Source organism: Bidens hawaiensis, unplaced genomic scaffold (genome assembly GCF_021521415.1).
Source record: "Bidens hawaiensis isolate Kalapana, Puna unplaced genomic scaffold, B.hawaiensis_p1.1 tig00007048_1, whole genome shotgun sequence".
In the NCBI taxonomy this organism is placed as follows: domain Eukaryota; kingdom Viridiplantae; phylum Streptophyta; class Magnoliopsida; order Asterales; family Asteraceae; genus Bidens; species Bidens hawaiensis.
In genome coordinates this window covers 448,337-463,478 of record NW_027491484.1, presented here as the reverse complement: position 1 = coordinate 463,478, position 15,142 = coordinate 448,337, and the positions used below count along the sequence as shown (strand labels likewise).

The following is a 15,142-nucleotide window of genomic DNA, read 5'->3' as shown; positions in this document are numbered from 1 at the left end:
TTTGGTTCAATTCAAAATGATTCCGACCAAAATGGGTTCACCTTCAAATGATTTGTTTTAGACTTTTAGAACAAACACTAAGTGTCAAAACTGATCAAATACATAGTTTTATGCACATATTGAAATGAGCAAAATTTTGCAATAAACAAACAAATCATTCATCTAAAGTTCTTAAGTATAGTATAAACATTTGTGACAAATTGAACAAAAATCTTGGTAAACCATTAAGACCAATTCAAATATCGACATCATAAAGATCAGGTAGAAGCTTCTTCTCTGAAGAAGTACTTTCCTTGCTCTCATCGTGGTAAATCGACGAGTCTCTCCATGGACCATCGGTAGAGATGCTTCTAGGCCCTAGACTGTCGGCTGAGATGGTGGAGGCTTGTGTTTGACTGTCATGTGATGTCATGTCAAAGGCTTTGAACCTCATGTCTGGGTTCCCCGGATCTCGTTTAACCATCGGAGGTTGAACTGGCAATTTGCCTTCTAACATTTTGACCACGGATGACATGGGTGGCCTTAGGCTCGGAGACGGGTTTGTGCATAGAAGAGCTACGTTAAGCATCCTCATTGCTTCTGTTTTTGAGTATTTTCCTAGACTAGGATCCACTAGCTCCAATAGATTACCTTGCTCTTGTAACACATATGCCTTCACAAAGAAAAAACGTTAATTGGTCATTTCAACACAGTCTATACTGAAATTCAAGAAAAAAAATATATAAACAATTTGAAGGATTGAATGTACCCAGTCGAGGAGGTAGACAAACTCTTCCTTTGCCCTATAATTCGTATTGCTTTTCCCGCTAACAATCTCTAATGCAACTACTCCAAAGCTGTAAACATCTGCTTTATCCGTCAAGTACCCCCTCATTGCATATTCCGGAGCCATATAACCTCTACAAACATAACACCAATAAATATCTCCACATTTGAATAAATTTAACGATTCTTGTAAAAAAAGTGTAAAAAAGAATACGAAACTCACATTGTTCCGGCAATTCGTGTGCTGATATGAGTGTTCTCTTCTTCATCCAACTTTGCTAAACCAAAATCCGATATTTTAGCATTAAGATCCTTGTCAAGAAGCACATTGGTGGCTTTTATGTCTCTATGAACTATTTTTAGTCTTGATTCCTCGTGGAGATAAGCTAAGCCCATTGCTATTCCCATGCATATCTTCTTTCTTGTCGCCCAGTCCAAATTAAGTTTCTGGTCCTCGCGACCTATATAGAAAACCATATTATAATCCATTGAAAGAGAAATATGTCGTTTGGTTATTTAAGCTTGGTTATTTCTTCATGATCTTTTTCCCTTGGTTAAATATTTCTTTGAGTATATATGAAAGATGAATATCGGGTTAGTGAAGTATTTACCGAAAAGAGCACGCGCAAGACTGTTATTTTCCAAGTACTCATATACAAGTAACAATTCTTTTCCTTCAATGCAACATCCAAAAAGTTTTACAAGATTTGGATGTTGCAAAGCGGATATCATGCCTATTTCAGTGACAAATTCTCGGTTCCCTTGTTTTGATCTGGCAGATAATTGCTTAACAGCAATCTCAGAGCCATCTGTGAGCGTACCCTGAAAAGAAATGTAAAACTTTAATATAATCACAATAAATATACAAGTAAATAAAAAATAATGTTTATATTTTTTTCACCTTGTAAACTGGTCCAAAACCTCCTTCACCAATCTTATTAGCAGGATCAAAGTTATGAGTTGCAGTTTTGATTTGTCGTAGACTAAAATAACCCGTTTGTAATTCAAGCGCACGAAGCTCTATCAAAAAAGAAATAATGCTTTTAGCTAAAGGGGTAAGGAATCAAACATGCTAAAGTCATCAAAAGTCTATTTTTATTCCATACATCCTAATATTTTTTTTATAACTAACACATTTGTTATTTACTCGAAAATACAATAAACGGACAAAATAGTGTTTACAGGTCAACCCAACTTGATCCGTTTCAACGTGACCCACGTATCTTACCATCTCTTAACAAAAGCAAATTTACATACACAACTTTTATATATTGTTCTTACCTTTATCTTCTTTATCTCCACCCAAATAGCCTTTCTTCCAAAGTATGACTAAAATTAACCCAACAAACGTGCACGAACCAATCACAATTCCAGCTATAGCTCCACCAGAGAGACCCGAACCCGTACTGACGTCAAAGTCTACATAAGGATTAATAAGCACGTTATACTTCCTCTTAAAAGTTAAAAGTAAACAAACTTATAATTATCAAAAAGGATTTTTGCTTAACAGAAATCCATGTCAGCGTCAAAATATGCGCGAACAATTGTCACATTAGCACATTGAAAGATGTTACTAAGTACTTACTTGGTGTTATTGCGATAGCGGATATAATGGGCCCGTATACACCTCTATCTGGAATGGCAGTGGTCCCCTTTCCGGCCCAGTATAGGTGGATCTCCAAGGTGGTACCATTAACCATAACATCATTAAAAATTACAGACATGGCCCTGCCAACACCGTTAGCTTCTTCCGCAATGTTGAAGTTTTGTAGTTGCCGAACTCCCTAAACGAATATCCAAATAATTTTCGTAATTAATATTTCAATTCAAATATGCTAGGTGGCAGTCGTAACTAAAATAACTGACGTAACCGAACCCAACCCAAAACTAATGGTTTTATTTTTCAAAAAATGAATTTTTGGTTCGGATTCGGTTTAGTGTACCAAATCCCCAAAAAACGAACCAAACCCCGTAAAGCTGAAAAAAGTTAAGTAGTTTTTATTTTTGAATGTTAAATAATTTCTTAAAAGTTAATAAATGGTGTAATCCAAACATTTTAGGCCCAAGTATTGAATAATAATTATTGATTAACAAAAAAGTTTAGACACAAAGTTTCAAGACCAAATTCATTCTTTTCGGTCTTTATTTCGGCTCCAAAGTTTCAAGCTCAAATTTAAAAACCAAAAAAATTACTTTTGTTATTGAATATATAAGCTTAATTTTTTATTTTTGAATGTGAAGTAATTTATAAAAAAAAAGAAAACTTATTAAGTGGTGTAGTCCAAAAATTATAGGCTTAAATGTTTAATAATACAATTAACCATTAATTAAAAAAAAGGCACAAACCTTCATGCCCAAATAATTTTTGGGTCATTTGTTTTTTCTATCCAAAAAGTTCAAGCCCAAATTGAAAACCAAAACCGAACTGAACCCATTGCGAAAACTGAAAAAACCGAAACCGAACAGCATTCAAAAAACACAGAAACCGAATATTCGGCTTTTGGTTTGAGCCCAAGCCGATCCATACACACCCCTTTCGGGTTAGCTAAAAATAAAACGATTCAAAAGCTAGCATGCCACTTACTTGGATTGAAATATCAAAGTATCGTCTTCCAAGACTACTAAAAGTCGTGTCATTCGTATAACTTATTTCAGCAAAATGAAGCTGCACTCTATAACTCCCCGGGATCATACACAACCCGTAGTACCTGAGCGACGTGGGAGCAACACGAGCCGTTGTATATATTTCACCACCACCTGTCACATTTGATCCAGTGGCAATAAACAGGACACCATCATCGCCCAAGTAAAGACCGTTGGTGCTATAAGCCCATCTCTCTTGAATAGAATAAAAGTAAGACTGCTCTCTTGTTCGATCCTCTTCGTACTCGTTTCCTTCATACTCTATTCTCGGTCCACCACAGTTAATATATAATGTATGACCTGCAATGTATATATCATTGCATTTTCAGATGCTATTACAAATAATAGAGGCTGCAAAAGATTTACATGCATACTTTAAATGGGCTTGCTCGCCAACCTGACCTGCTAAAAAGTATTTATACCTGAGCCAAGCCTGGGTTTGACTATGCTTGAGCTCGGCTCGTTTATTATTTATTAATTTTAAAAAAAATTCTTTTTACATAACATATATTTTTTTTATCATATTTATATATTAATAAACAATTATATAAATAGTAGGCTCATTTAGGTTATTTAGTTTCTAGCTCTATTCTAATAGCTCGAGCTCGGTTCCTTTATTATCTATTAATTAATTATATAACCTTTTGTGCATATATTTTAGTTATAATTTCTATAAATAACATAACATATATTATTTAGTTAATTTTTATTACATTTGTATATTATTACTATATAAAGAAATACAAATATATTAATAAAAAAATATAAAAAGTAACTGGCTCACAAACCAGCTCAAGCTCGGGCTAGTTTATCAAACAAGCTTATTTTCAGGCTGGTGCTCATTCAAGCTCGGCTTGATTTGAGCTTTTAGCAAGCTGATCTCAAGTAGCTCATGAGCAGCTTGGCTCGTGGCTTGTTTACACCACATCCAAAGAAGAAAAAAAACATATAGGAAACACTTGTTATATCACACTTACGGTTGGGGTTTCCGCTGCAAGTTAGTTGGTCATTCATACACCAAGCACCCCTGAAATATTAATTCAAGTTAGATCATTGCGTACAATTACATTAAAATTTCTGGTTCCGCCACTAGATGTACCTGTCATTTGTAGCTGAAGGTGAAAGGGCTGAAACTAAATTCCTGCGGTAAAGAAACATAATGATAAGCGGACATAAAAGTAACGATTTATATAGTAAATAATATGATAAAAAAAAACTTACAAACTAGAGGCTTGACAGCTATCTTGTCGAGATTGCGTAAAGTCGTTGTAAGATAAGTCACTACAAAAAAAAAGTTATAACGGTCACAAATACTAAAAACATTTAAGTATACAACATAGGTGTAACGTATAATAATTAAACGGATAACTAACATCTTTTCTCGACTGTCAAATACCCAATCCGGTATGCCTCCAGATAGCGAGTTGTTATTTAAAAACCTACATCCATAGACAACATTCATCTCAAATTATACAAAAAAAATAAATAAAAATAAATAAATAAACATGGTATTAAGGTGTTAAATATATTAAACTAAGCACATACAACGTATTAAACGATAGTCTCTGGATCGAATTTGGTATTGAACCAGTCAACGTGTTGAAGCTAAAGTCTCTGCAAAAGAATTTGATACAAGATGACTAAAATGGTCTTACTAGTAGTAAGTATTATTTAAAACTCCAACTGATAAATAAACTTACATATGCTTCAATGATGTCATTGTCTGTCCTATGTCTTCCGGTATTGAGCCGGTAAGTAAACAATTTCTTAAGCTCCTGTAATAAAAGTATAGTATAAGCTTACTTAATCATGTTTTTAACACATTATTATTATTATTATTATTATTTTATGAGATTATGTTATCAACTTACAATCTTTCCATCCGTGTCATAGCTTGCAGATCTGGAAACGGTGAAGTTGACGCACCAACTAAATCCGTTATCCTCCTGACAGACGTAAATGTGCATAAAAACTAAGAAAATGAAAAAAAATATATTTTAGAAGGAATTAATAATAATGTGCTCACAATTCTCTTAAATTTGTCAACCGAGATATTGTAGTAGGAATCGGCCCGCTCATTGACGTTCCTTGCAAATCACTGCACGATAAAATATAAATTTATAGATTATAAATATTTTGATAGTTTAACTATTTAACAAAAGAAAGTAAAATAATACTCACAGTCTCGTGATGTTCGTCCAGTTTCCGATAAAATCAGGTATTCTTCCAGATAACGAACTCCCGTCTATCCTACTGCAAGAAGAATAAACATGTTTCGTGTTTCATAATTTTGATAAAATATTTGATGAATAACTAATTAACTTTTTGGTTAAATAAATAAGAAGATGACTTACAAGTCTCTTATACTGGTCAAATTCCCATATGATTGCGGTATGGTTCCTGTAAAGTTATTTGCAGCAAGAAGGCTGCAAAAAATGGTACATAATTTATTTTAACAACGAATACACGATAAATAATATTTACGGAACAAGGTTAAGTAATCATACAGTCTTCTCAAGCGCGGCAAACGACCAAGACTTTGAGGAAGCGGTCCTCCAAGAAAGTTGTCTTCCAAGACTCTGTTGTAAATGTCAAATGTGTAAATAACCAATGAAATATACAATGAATACACAAAAAATTATATTTACTTACAGTTCCTCAAGTGTAGAAATATCACCTAGTTCTTCAGGTATGCGCCCGCTGATTCGGTTCCCTATAAGACTCCTGCGAAACGTTAAGTGTCAAAGAGTATATTCACATGTGAAAGACAGTAAAAAAGCCGAAAGACGATATCTTACAAAATGGTCACGCGAAGCTGGCTGAAACGTGACGGAATAGTGCCATTTATATAGTTACGAGATAGATCTCTGTGTAACAAACAATACAAAACTTATATTCATATAAAATAAAATGCATATTTAGTTTTTGAGTGAACTGCGGTTTTCGTTCTTGTGGTTTGTCCAAATCTGCGGTTTTAGTCCAATAGTTTTAAATTTGCGATTTTCGTCCCTGTGGTTTCATTTCACTTGCAATTAAACTCGAATTCACTAATCCCGTTAAGTCTGGTCGTTAAACCCATCGGCGTCCCCTTCACGTGAAGGGCACTTTTGTCTTTTCCCCCAAATACACCTCAGGCCCTCACGTGGGGGGGCTTGCGAATTAGGAGTGAAGTTTATTTGGGGAGAAAAAGGACAAAACTGCACCTCACGTGAGGGGTACGTTGATGGGTTTAACGACTAAACTTAACGGGGTTAATGAATTCGGGTTTAATTGCAAGTGAAATGAAACCACAGGGACGAAAATCGCAAATTTAAAACTATTGGACTAAAACCGCAGATTTAAACAAACCACAGGGACGAAATCTGCAGTTTACTCTTAGTTATTTATCATACACACACAATATGATATATGGCCAACTTACATTTCTGTCAAAAAAGTGAGATTTACAAATTCTTCAGGTAAAACTCCTGTCAAATTGAGTCCTTTTAACTGGCTGCAATATCCAAATAACTTATTAGCGCTTCTAATAACCGATATTTTACGATAAATTTAAAATAATAAAGATATGCATATTCATATTCATACATTCTTGATATGTGACAAACAGTGGTGGTACAGTTGCATGTTACATTGCTGCCGATGTCGATAAGCCCTCTGGGATTTAGGAGAATTGTGTCATTTAGCCCAGAACTCCTACTGCATGAATCACTAGTAACATTCCAGTTGCTATATTGTAGTTTTGAGGCTATTGACCTCATGGCTTCAACTGTGACAAACAGAAGAGTAAATATTTGTTATTCGCCGTAAAAAGATATCATATTGTTGGTCATTGTTACACATGATCAGGTTAAAGAAAGTTAAGGTGTTATCTAAATGAAATAGCTACCATAGATAGACTTGTGTAAACAAACACGAGCGAGGCTTGTTAGTGGTTGTTCATCAACACTTCAACCGAACAAGTGGACGGACACAAACACTTCAACGAACTGATTCTCTTGCTCAAGTTCGTTTGATAAAAAAAATATAATGATTCGTTTATGTCCGTTCTTTAATATCTAGGGTCGAGATACTGTACAATAATGTCTTAACGTACGATAGGTACGCGAGACGCTTAAAAGCAAAAATAACGCTAAAAAACGCTCAACCAAAAACTAAAACGCTCAGCCAAAAACCTAAAACGCTCAAAAATGGTTTTCGTGAAAAAAAACATAAAATTGATCGATTAACGATCCAAAACTGTTTTTTCGGTGAACCAAAGATTAATTGGATATGTATTGATGATTCCGAGATGTTGGGATGTGATTTCATGGATCGATTCGTGAAAAAAAGGGATTCTCGTACATATTGTACGTTAAGGTATTTTCGTATTGGATCTTTTTCCTTAATATCTAAACGTGCATTTCACGAACATACACGAACATATATGAGCAACATAAACGAACGAACGCAAATACCTCTAAATTTCTTTAAATATTCTCGCCCACACTTGTCATATGTTTAAAGTCACTAAACGTTCATGTTCGTTCGTTCAAATTAACGAACACAAATTATTGTTCATGTTTGTTTGCTTATTAAACGGACATAAACAAACTTTCTGCCGAACGATTCACAAACGGCTCACCAGACGTTCGTTTAGTTTACAGGCCTAATCATAGAAGTTCATGAGGTGTAATCTTCAATACATTTAAGTTAATTATATTGTATTTAGAATTTTAGATGTTTAGAGGAAGTGGTAAACCAACAATACATATGAGGACTCAGGTGTCAAAAATGTGAACACAACTAAACTTTTGCATGGTTGACCAAAACATGACCATATCCATTCAAACTTTAAAAGTAATAAATGCATCTAGACACTCAGCCAACTGGCTAAAGTCAAAGAAACTTGGTCAAACTTGTGGAAAATAGTAATACACACGCTCCGTTATTCTAGACAACAAAGAACATGGATTTAAAAATGGAATAATGACATTTTTAAAATATCCATGCTAAAACCCGTCAACCTGCTGGTTTTTAAATCATTAACTCGACAAAATTACTAACCAACCAGATTCTGTCACTTGTATAAAATAATTCGCTATATGCCAAAATAATCTTGTCAGAATATTAATGCTACAGAAATTATTAGCCTGTTTAGTTTTTAATTATTAACTCGATAGCAATTTTTAGCCAACCAAATGTTAACACTTGTTCAGACAATCTCGTCAGAAGCCAAAATAATTTTGTTAACGCTAAAATTATCTCATCGGAAGCCAAAATAATTTTGTCATTTATAGAATCCTTCGATTTCAAGACACGTAGCAAAATCTGGTTGGATAGAAATCCAGTCGAGTTAATGACTTTCGAATCCTTCGATTTCAAGACACGTAGCAAAATCTGATTCGAAAGGATTCAATAAACATTTTGATCATTATTACTTTAAAAGGTCAATTATTCGAAAGTCAAAATGAAGAAAATAAAACAAATAATTTTTTTAAGAGGGGCCATCAAAGCCGACAAGGTTTGGAAAAGATATTATCTTAAGCCAATAATTGTGGCCATCACATTGAATAGGGACACAAGTTGCATGAATTGACAAGGCCCATGCATCAACTTTATCTATTTGTAAATATCAAAATCGTTCATAAAAGAATACATTAATTCGTACAATCACATTTTATTGATTACTAGTTAAAATAATAAATACTAGAGAGTAGAGACCCTTGTTAATAGTTTAAAGTTATTGTCAAGTGGCATGTTAAAGTCCAAACGTATCTTTCATCAATATATTAAATCTTTAGGGATGGCTATACTTAATCCTAAAACGTATCTTTCGATGTTCTCCTTCTAGATCAAGTAGGTTGCGCTACGTTAGACTGACCGGCTAAGGAGGCTAAGCCTTAGCCGACCTTTTTGAGCTCTAAAACTGATAAAAAAGAAAATCAATGGGGGCTCAACTTTTTATCAAGTAGAAGTTGACACGTGCCACTTAAGGCTAATCTTAGCCTACAAATGCATTGCATTAGTACTCTGTCTTGTAAGCTAAGAACATACACGCCGGCTAAGTAACCGTATATTAAGCTAAATTTAGCTTACAGGTGACACGTGTCAACTTATACTTGATTTGAAAGTGGGTCAATTTGTACATTTTAATGTTATATGGTTTTCAGTTTAAAAATATAGTCGGACATGATCACTAGAATAAACTGAGAATGATTAGAAGCTTATTTGCCAGGCCAATGTGTGCAACATATTTTCCCTAAAATGCATGTTCAATCGAATCTTCACAAATTTCAAGAAGATAGCAGCATTTTTTGAAGGAGACAAAAAGTAAATTAATAATAATAATAAATAAATCAATAAACTTTCTGGAGTTGCATGTCCTCTCTGTCATCATCACATATTTAATATTCTAAATCCATATTGTACAACTATAGCTTCAAACAAAATCAGTTACGTTACTTCCAAAGTTAATAAGAAAAACAGAAAAGATCTGATAAAAATATAAAACATATAAGCCAATTTCACTATATCATCACTATAGCCAATTTCACCAAAATCAAGTTCCAGAATCAAAACAACAATCGAATTCGTTTAAAGTAGAGGTGCAAACTAGCTGAGCCTAAGCTTGTTTAATTTTTTTCTTAAAATAGATTGAACAAGTCAATTCAACCAAAATTCAATTAGTAAAGATTCAGATTGATAAAAAGAATGAGACAAAAAAGCATAGGCTTCAGGTAATTTGGTGAAGAAAAGATTACTAGGATAAATGGCAGAATTAAAACCGATCAAACAAAAGATATTAAACATAACAAACATTATTTTTTTTGTCATAATTGCATTTTGATTGAGTTATTGATATAAGGAAAAATGAAGAAAGAAAACAAATATAAATTAATAAAGAAATAACAAACACGTCGAGTCAAGCTTGAAGAAACGACTCATGAGCTAAACTCGAGCTCTGTGTACACCCCTAGTCTAAACAATAAGAACGAAATAGCAAAGTACCTTCTACAGCAGGTAGAGGTTGAGCAACGGATCTAATATCACGAACACTCGCCGATAAAAAGAAAACAATCACGACGAACATGAACACCCGCATCGTCGATCGAGACGACTTCATAATAATGTAACTTCCCCTTTAATTACAACGTGCAAGATATAGATACAATTCAGTTTCTTAATTGTAGAGAGATGTAATAATAATAATAATAATAAATGTAATAAAGTATATGAACCAAAAACGTCAAGTTGTTTGTAACGAATATGGTCTTAAATACTATAGAGTTAGTTGGTAAGGAAACTACACGTACAACAGCTCACCGTGTATTTCCAACGGACCCACACAAAAGTAAAACCACCGTTTCTGAACGTTGACTCTTCAACAAAGAGTAAAGAAGTTAATTACATTATTACAATGTTTAAAATAAGAACGTTGACTCTTCACACATTTGTCTCTTAGTTCTTATTTTTTTTTTAATTAATTTGCGTTCATGGTTTCTTAAGCTAGTCTTTGACTCATTGTGCTACGTTTTTATATACTTATGGCGTTTTTTGAATTATAATTTGATGCAAGTATTTTTATTAGGGGATTGCGACTGAGCGAATTAAATGCATTACATGTTTAAAAGGTTGCGAGGAGTATGCGACAGTAAGTTGGTCAGCATCAGTTTTGATTCGTTATGGTAAACGTTTTATGCCAAATATTTAATTACAAAAGTCGAGTTGCAGAGAAGTAAAACTGTGAGTTGAAAGTGAAAAATTTTATTATCAAATTTAAGGGTTAAAAGGTAATAATGTGAAACTAAAGTTAATGGGCCATAAAGTGTATATAGATATAACATTTTTTTGACAAAAGTCTAAAAAAATTAAAGTACTAAGTTAACTTAAGTGCACGCAATCAATAAAGAGTGAATGACTAAAAAGTTTAGTGGCTAAAAAGTGAAGAAACAAGGTTTGATGAGTTGCAAACAAAGCATTTACAAATTGTTTTGTTTATACACGCACACCAAAAAAATGTTCACGTGATGTGGCGGAAATACAGTCCATGGTACCGCTTAACAAATTTATGGGTGCTCATTGTTCGGTTTGAAACCGTTCAAACCAATCATCTGTTTGGTTTCACGGTTGATTTTTTCTTTAACTTTCAGTTAGCCGGTTTCAAAATTTTCAAACCATAGCAAACGATTTGGTTTGCGGTTAATTTATACAAAAAAAAAGCATGAAACCTAACTGGACCGTAAATGTTGAATGCATTTTTTTTAATATTTAGTATTTGATATTTTTTAATATATATATTAGATTTAGTTAAAAATATAATTAGACAAAGTGTTATTTAATACGAGTAAACTTGTCTATTATTGTTAGGAATAACATACACGAACAAACACAAAAGAAAACAAATAAAGAGCACGAGGATTTAACGTGGTTTGGTATGAACTGACCTTCATCCATCGACACCAACTAGGGTTTCATATTTTTAAGTGGTGCACTCATATTACAAGTACATAATGTGATATGAATAGAAAACCTATTTAGGGTTACACCCTTGGTAACTTATTCAACCTCTTAAGTCTAACTAGGCCCACAAGAACTAGGGTCGGCTAACCATATCATGCGCCTCTCCTAAACCAGCCCAATGCATACCGGCTTTAAGCCTACATATCCTAACAATCTCCACTTGGAGGCTTCACACATGCTCGACACTGCGCTCCTCTTGTACTTATCCAACCTCCAGCCTAAACTTTAACCTTATCCTAATTACCACTCCCCATCTCATCAATTCTAAATTAGTGCTTGAATTTAGCTTCCTTTGACTGTTACGACAACCGACAATCATCACATTACTTTCTTATTTTAATGGCGAAACTAGAAGAGCAAAATATGTATTTTCATCCTTTTATATTTTGTTTGTTTTGTATTTAATTGCAAGAAGAAATATACCAAATCACAAACTTTGAAATGGTATCAGAGAAGGTATATGTACCGCTAGGAAATTAACCACAAACCCTAATTCCTACTAGCCATCAACCATGACAACAATTCATCGACTGAATATCGTTATGGTCCTCGAAATAGTGAGGTGAATGCCGAATCTAACTCAGACGCAAGCCCCATTCCAAGTTTAAATATCAAACAATATTATGCTCTTCTAAATCATCTCGTGGAAAAAGTAAACCAAGGTTATTACTGGATTATCGATTTCGGTTGCACCAAACACATAAAACGTTCCATGAGGTGTATGGGTTAGCGAGACGTCAAACTATCAAGAACACGATATTGATTAATCGACTTAAAGATGTGGAGGATGGTTCACAACACGAAGATGCCAAAATTACTCCTCTGGTTAATGATTCAAAACTTCCCTTGATACCGAGTCCAACAACCGTGTCACCGGCTTCTAAACCGGGATTGCTTAGCTCAAGGCGTTTGACGAGCGATGAACTCGAGTTAAAAAAGACAAAAGGGGAATGTTTCTGGTGTAACGAAAAGTTTGTTCTGGGCCACAAATGTAAGAAAAGACAGGTTTACATACTCCAAGTGATAATGATGAAAAGATCAAGCACCAAAAGGGTTTGTTGAAGATGATGACGACAAGGTTCCTTTAATCACTTTTTGAGGGCAAAAACGTGGGTTAAAGAGGAAGTATTGTTACATGACTTTTTATGTTTATTTGGATTTTATTTACTTTTTATTCTCTAGGGTTATCGTAATTTGCTTTTCAATTGTTTGGGGTCTAGTTTGTAAATTTATTTCTATTTAATGAATATCACGTAACAATTTGGAGAACATCCAGAATATTGAGTCAATATCTTCCCTAAATTCTTAGCAGTCTTCTTCCTCAAGCCTCTAACCCTATCAAGGGTATCAGAGCAATCTCTAGGCGATCTTCGTCGGAGTCTCACACTAGTCACTACCATGACGAACACTCGTAATCATGATCTTGACAAGTTTGTCATGGAGCACGAGAAGACGATTTATGTTACACGCCAAACATAAGAACTCAACCCAAAAGACTAGTCTAACGGGTGAGGGAACCCATTTGGTTTATAAACCCTACATCAGTTGTCCACACAACCAATATGGGACAAGCCGCATACATTGCAATGGTTTCAGTCCGTAACAATAGACCCTCCTTAAGGGGCAACATCATAGTTGGTCACGACTGGCACACTCTAGGCCACCACTCCGAGTCCTCATTGGTCACGACCACTTTGGTCACAACTGGCTCACACCAGGTCACCACTACGAGTCCTTGTTGGTTACGACTGGTTTCCTCTAGGCCACCACTCCGAAGTTGGATCTGATAATAATGTTACAAGTCAAACAGAAGAACTCAACCCAAAAGACTAGTCTGATGGGTGTGGGAACCTGTTTGGCTTTTAACCCCCACATCAGTTGCCTACACAACCGATGCGGGACAAGTCCCATACATTGCAATGGTTTCAGTCCGTAACAGATCCAACCTTTTATCATATTTGTTCCCAATGGTCCGCAACTAATGGAATGCTAATGCCGTTAGTTGCAGGTTGCCGAAAAAGTCATATTTTTTGCCGGAAAATTCAACCTGAACACCAACACCACCACCATCACCAACTTACTCACCACCATCCAACCACCACCACGCACCACCAACTGATTCCTACGATGGTTTTAAAGTTTCAGTTACCTCAATAATTGGAGCTTTTACTAGAAAAAGAGTTCCGGCGACCTCAACTCATTTCTTGATATATGGGTCATAAATACCAATTAAAACATGTGCTGCATACAAATTACAAAATGAGCAAAATTTTACAAAAATGCAGACATATTATTCTTCTATAGTTATAAAGTATAATACAAACATTATAATAAAATACACAAACAATCATCATAAACCTTATTGAATGATTCAAACATCGACATCATAAACGTCAGGTAGAAGCTTCTTTTCATCAGAAAAAATGTCCTTACTCTCGTCGATGTAAATTGACGAATCTACAGATGGACCATCGGTGGAGATGCTACTAGGCCCTACATTATCTGTTGAGACAGTGGGAACTTGTGTTTGATTGTCATGTAATATCAAGTCAAAGGCTTTGAACCTCATGTCCGGGTTCCCTGCATCTCTTTTGACTATTGGGGGCTGAACTGGCATCTTGCCTTCCAACATTTTGACAACTGCTGACATGGGTGGTCTTAGGGAGGGAGATGCATTTGTGCAAAGAAGAGCCAAATTAATCATCGTCATTGCCTCTTCTTTTAAGTATTTTTCAAGACTACGGTCCACTAGTTCCAAAAGATTCCCTTGCTCTTGTAGCACACAAGCCTAAACAAGAAAAACGAATAATTAGCTCTTGTTTTATTTTTTAGGGTAAAGTTAAAATACAAAGGATAACAAAAATGAAAAGGGTGAGAATGAATCAAATTCATTGATCTTAGATTTGAATGACTGAGATTAATTTAATAAATAAAAATTGATGGAAATGACATGAAGGTAATAACCCACCTTTGTTGACTTTCTCCCTCCACATGCAAGGTACATGCCAATTAACTGACCGATCTGTTAAATATCCTCAGGGCATTGTCGGAAACATGATTGTCAAAATTGACAAATTTGTTTTCCCAGTAGATTTTGTAATTCTAGACATGGAAGAAGAAAAAAGTGTACCTCTGATTTTAGGAAGACCCTTTATAGCCACTGCAAAGGCTATTATTGATGTTTTCACCGGCAAACTCACTCTCAGGGTCAATGACGAGGCAATCACTTTTGACA

At 34.7% G+C, this 15,142-nt stretch overlaps 1 protein-coding gene and 1 pseudogene across 1 annotated transcript; both read right to left on the bottom strand.

The window, feature by feature from the left end:
• Positions 1 to 143: 143 nt before the first annotated feature.
• On the bottom strand, positions 144 to 10,640 carry LOC143634368 (putative LRR receptor-like serine/threonine-protein kinase At1g53440). Its single transcript, XM_077102471.1, has 24 exons — positions 10,396 to 10,640; positions 6,994 to 7,174; positions 6,830 to 6,901; positions 6,207 to 6,275; positions 6,061 to 6,132; positions 5,916 to 5,987; positions 5,763 to 5,834; positions 5,590 to 5,661; positions 5,435 to 5,506; positions 5,280 to 5,354; positions 5,109 to 5,183; positions 4,954 to 5,022; positions 4,782 to 4,847; positions 4,630 to 4,689; positions 4,508 to 4,549; positions 4,386 to 4,435; positions 3,350 to 3,708; positions 2,351 to 2,549; positions 2,047 to 2,184; positions 1,667 to 1,785; positions 1,377 to 1,587; positions 989 to 1,226; positions 749 to 899; positions 144 to 652 (listed from the first exon to the last, which is right to left on the bottom strand). Exons 1-24 carry the CDS (start codon positions 10,508 to 10,510, stop codon positions 236 to 238), a joined length of 3,066 nt encoding a protein of 1,021 aa, XP_076958586.1. The 5' UTR covers positions 10,511 to 10,640; the 3' UTR covers positions 144 to 235.
• A 3,638-nt stretch (positions 10,641 to 14,278) lies between these two features.
• Positions 14,279 to 14,617, bottom strand: LOC143634391 (putative LRR receptor-like serine/threonine-protein kinase At1g53440 pseudogene; annotated as a pseudogene).
• Positions 14,618 to 15,142: the final 525 nt, after the last annotated feature.